Genomic DNA, 5,200 nt, shown 5'->3' with positions numbered 1-5,200 from the left:
ATAATGATAAACTTTCTATAAGTATTGAAAATAGAATTGGCGATTTTATAGGCAATTCAGTAATTAAAACCAGCTGCAGATTAATTTTCTTTGGAGCCGTTTTTAGTTTACAGAATTGGTAACCAGTATGCATGCTCCATGGAGACAACTTGTCAATACCTAGCCAGGCAGACTGCACCCAAAATACTACTCAAGGATCCAACATTCTTCGTACCACTAATCACATGAAACCTGCACAAAGAATTAACACATTATGTTAGATGAGACAGTCTAATGTAAAAGAGCTAATTATTCGGTGCTTGTTCCATTCACCTCTATGAATTGTTTCTTGAATAGCTGCAAAGCCATTTCAAACGAAATCGACGAGTTTTACTTTGTTCGATTTTCTGGAAAGAAATATCCCTAATGATATGCTCAATAAACTTGATGGCAAAGACACCACAAGAGGACCTGCAACATGGATATGATCAAAAATATTAATCATTTTCTACTTGGATCGCTTACTTGGTCAAATGTTGTATGTCCAAAAATTTATGTTTATTTAAAAGAACAATGATAAAAACTAAACAAGGAAGAAGAAAAACAGGAATTTCAAGTAAATAGTTACCCATCTAAATTACATTCACCAGAACCCGTCACACCTGGCGAATACTCAAGAAGAAGCTCAATTTCCTCTTACCAGTACGAGGTGGTATCATGGAATCATAAATTTTAATATTCGTTTCTAACATTTCTATGAGCTACCCAGTGAGTCTTTTTAACATTCAGTACACCATAGACTTTAGAAACCTCATCCCAAGGTCGAAGACGAGAGTCATCATATTTCAGAGCTTTTCCAAGTCTGATTTTCTCCATCACTTTGTCCTTCTTGTTCTCAAGAATTTTTTATTCCAGAACAGCGACTTTAAGTCGTAATGCATTAAAACAAAAAGTAAGAAATTTAACCCAAGGTGACTATTTTACACAACCATACTTGCATATACGTTTGGATGTATGTCCAGGTATGATTTTCCCAAGTAAAGTACTTAGACTTATGCAACAGGTACAATGTTTTGTTAATAACCTGCAGGAGGACCCTAAAGCGATAACTTCACCCATCCCTGAAAATTTTCATTATTTAATTTCACCGGCAATATCATTATGATGCAATTTACTTACCTCATCACCTAGCCACCCAGATAGATCCTGTAGTCTAGATAAGTCTCCAAAGTTTACTAATGACCTGCCAATATCATTATAATGTTCTCCATGAATCTTTATGATTTCTTGGAACCTCTCCAGGAATGCTCATAACTTGCCACCTATGACAATAGTTTTGGGTTATTAATGATCCGAAAAATAGTATTTTTGGTTATCGAACAACGTATTGCATTATAGTCGACATACAACAACACTATTCATTTAAAAAAAAAACTAAGCAGCCGTAAATTTAAACCGTAAATTTAAACTACACTCCTTGCTAAAGCCTGGTAGTACTCCAGTAGTCCAGTTTCAAATATATCTCCCATCACTATTATCCATGAACTGACCATCTAAATTAGGACAAAGTATAAGAAATGAAAAAAGGATACCAAACACACAAACCAACATTCTATCATTTCATCTGAATGGGATGATAAAAAACATACATTAACATTCTATCATTTCATTTACTTGCCTATCTAGTGATTCAAAACCAAATTAGAGTTTAACAACTAACAATCAGTTTCGCACTAAAAAAGTCCAATTTCATTTACCAATTTGAAATATCTAAATCCATTTCACACCCATGAATATTCAAATTATTACTATCAGCTATTAAAATTTGCATCAAACATAAAAGTAATTTTTTAACAATTGAAATCATCAAAAGTAAAACTAAATGATCAATCAACAACAAAAATGGCCAAGTCAATTGAAACAAATGAATACCCGACTTGGTACTATCACTTATCAACACATGCATCAAACAGAAAAGTAATTCTATAATCATTTAAAAACTGAAATCATCAAAAGCAAAACTAAAAGATCAATCAACAATAACAATGGCAAAATCAAGTGAAACAAAAACAGAAAAAAGAGTGAAAATGAAATCAGTGAAAAAAAGTGAAAATGCTACAAACACAATAAACATACATAGAACAACTTGGAGAAAATTGAAAAAGACACGATATAAATTGCAGTGCATCAAAATGAGTTCCAGAACTTTAAAGTAACACAGAGTTCACTGGGACATTTTCTCAAACAGTTAGCAGACCTAGTTTTTAAACAACCATAAACTGGTGGTAAATCCATCTCCGTACCTCAATAAACCCTAGATTTCGAACACCAAAAAATATTTTAAATCCTAGTTTCACAATACAAAGAAATCAACAAATCCTAGTATAAAACCATACAAATCAGTAAACCCTAGTTTTGAAACAACGAGTATTAAAGAATTGTACCTCAAATTGGGTTAGCAGCAGCAAGCGAAACGTGATAATTCTACATAAATTACTTGATTTTGATCTCCTTTTTCTTCAACTGATCCGCTTGATCAACGCCATTTTAGAAGTTTGAAACGGCTAGGGCTTCCAAAATTAGTTCCCTCGTATTGTTTAAATAATATTTCATCCAACGAGGCAGCTGACTGTAATATACCATAAACGTGATTATGCACGCTAAACGTGACAATGCATAAAAAGTCAGGACCTTAATGGTATCATCGTAAATAATTACTAACATTTATCTATATTAGTCCATAAAATCTATATTTGTGTAATAATTTATAAAGATGAAATTTTTGGAAGAAATTTTCAGAAAGACCCTATTTTCGATAATTAAAACTTCAGGATCACATGGGATGGAAAGTGGGTTTAGCAGTTCCTGCGGTTCTTATGTTCTTGTCGGCCCTTTTCTTCTTCCTTGAGTATTCTTTCTACATCAAAGTGAAAGCCAGCACAAGCCTATTTACTGGATTTGCTAACGTCTTCGTAGCGGCACGGAGAAATAGACGTCTTGATCTTGCTCTTGCTCCCCAAACAATTAACTCGGATGAGGTTTATTATTACAGCAAGGATTTAGAGCCTGTTGCACCATCAAACAATCTAAGGTACCACTAACCAATATCAATTTTTTAGTAGTTATCTGTCTACTATTACCACAAGGATGCAAAGCTTATTGATCTTGAACAGATGAACCCCAAAATGGACTACAGTTTATATTGTGCTGAGTATGGAACAATTTTTCCTAACAATGTGCCCATCCATTTGAGTGTTCAACAAACAAAATTAGTACGTTCCAGTTCTGGCAGAGTAAAAAAAACTGCCAATAACTAACTCTGCTGGGAGTACCTCATTATGTTCATCTGTTGTTTACTTGCAGTATGTGTAGGTTTCTAAATAAAGCTTGCATCATTAGAGATCCCGAAGAAGATTTAAAACCTGACGGATCACCTGCCAAACGTGGGAACTCTGCACTGTCAGTCAAGTAGAAACCCTCAAATCACTAATCAGAGTTATCCCTATCTGGTCTACCGGTTTCACGATCTATATGACACTCTCACAGAACTCCATTCCAGTTCTCCAAGCAAAAACCATGAATCGGCACATAACCACTAACTTTGAAATTCCAACAGGGTCCTTTGCCTTGTTCACAATTACTACGTTAACAATATTGGTAGCATTTTATGATCAAGTAATTGTCCCCATACTTGCAAAGTACACTGGAAAGCCAAATGGGATCAGTGCAACAATAAGAATGGTTTTCGGATTACTGCTCTCATGCATAGCCATGGCTGTTGCAGGAATAGTAGAACGCATTCGCAGAAGAAATTCAGTCGAAGAGAACTTTTCCATATCGGCACTATGGTTAGTGCCACAATTTTGTTTGATTGGTTTAGCGGAGGCTTTTAATGCAATTGGACAAATAGAATTTTATTACAGGCAGCTTCCAAAGAGCATGTCTAGCGTTGCAGTGGCATTTTTCACATTGGGTACAGCTTTTTCGGGTTTGTTAGGGGGTTTAATCATAAGTGTTGTTGATAAAGTTACCAAGAGTAGTGATAGCAAAGAGAGTTGGGTGTCCAGTAACCCTAATTTGGGTCACTATGATTACTATTATTGGTATCTTACTTTCTTGAGTGTCGTCAACCTTTTCTACTTTGTAATTTGTTGTTGGTGCGCTGGGCCATGTGGAGAAGAGGAAAATACTAGGGCTTCTGATGATGGAGCAGAAGTTAATGAAGGGATGTTGGAAAACTCTTAGGGATTTTCCTAGTTGCTCTTAAGCTTGATCCATTTTTGTAATAATCTGCCAAGTCATCCTAGTTTCAGGTTTCACAAATTTTATGAGGTTTTACATACATTTTCAGAAAGTTCCCAAGTGTAACTCATTACTTGTGCTTTAATTAGCTCTCAAATGTGGCTTGAAGTTGCTAAATTGAATTCAGGTATGTAATAAGACCTCGCTTTCATTTCTTGCTGTTATAGAACTGCAAACTGGAGAGTGTATATGACCATATATGCCAACTAAAACAGCCAAAACCTTAACAGAAAGAAAAATACATGGTCTCTAAATATGAAATAGAGCCTATGTTGTCAATTCTTACTGCCAACCCAAAAAGGAAAACAGAATATTGTCCAGTCAAACCTTGATAACTCAGTAGAGTGATTCGATGATTTAGCATCAATGCTTAAGCCAAATTGTTGATATCCTCGTAATTACAAGCGAAAACGGTCGAACTGATCATGTAGCTTTGCATTCTCAGTATGGTAAACTGATCATGTAGCTCTGCAATCTCAGGATGCCAGGATTAACGACATTTAGTTTCAGAAAATACGTTACTGCTTCCATGTTATGATTACAAGTTTACAACCTATCCGGCTCTCGTCAGAATTCTTTCTCATAGGGTACTTTTTACCAAGTGCATAAGCTAATTAGGGTAACTTGATTGCCTATTTTCGCACTCGGTCTTTACGGCTTAGGCTTACTTGATATTCTAATATCGCCCGCCCTCGGGCCTAACTAACCTCGAAAACCGGCTTGCAAGGTTAGGGTTGCCCAAGGCTTATTAAGCATGGAACCTAGGTTGCCCTAAGCGATGTGATGCTATATAACACCCCCCTCAACGACTAGGGATACACAGACGGAGTGGCACGGAAGGCAAGGACACACACTGACAGGGATACGGAGTGGTATGGAAACCACGGACGCGCACTGGCGGGGATACGGAGTGGTACGG

At 36.2% G+C, this 5,200-nt stretch overlaps 1 protein-coding gene across 1 annotated transcript; it reads left to right on the top strand.

Annotated features, from left to right (window-relative positions):
• Nucleotides 1-3,510: 3,510 nt before the first annotated feature.
• Nucleotides 3,511-4,224, top strand: LOC113294152 (protein NRT1/ PTR FAMILY 1.2-like). The gene has a single exon (XM_026542569.1). It carries the CDS (start codon nucleotides 3,511-3,513, stop codon nucleotides 4,222-4,224), a length of 714 nt encoding a protein of 237 aa, XP_026398354.1.
• Nucleotides 4,225-5,200: the final 976 nt, after the last annotated feature.

The sequence above is a fragment of the Papaver somniferum genome, chromosome 7 (genome assembly GCF_003573695.1).
Source record: "Papaver somniferum cultivar HN1 chromosome 7, ASM357369v1, whole genome shotgun sequence".
NCBI classification, from domain to species: domain Eukaryota; kingdom Viridiplantae; phylum Streptophyta; class Magnoliopsida; order Ranunculales; family Papaveraceae; genus Papaver; species Papaver somniferum.
The sequence above is the reverse complement of the archived record's forward strand: the minus strand, read 5'-3'. Positions and strand labels throughout refer to the sequence as shown.

What these genes read in the sequence shown, in the direction of transcription:
- LOC113294152 (XM_026542569.1), top strand. Translation starts at nt 3,511, where the DNA reads ATGACACTCTCACAGAACTCCATTCCAGTTCTCCAAGCAAAAACCATG.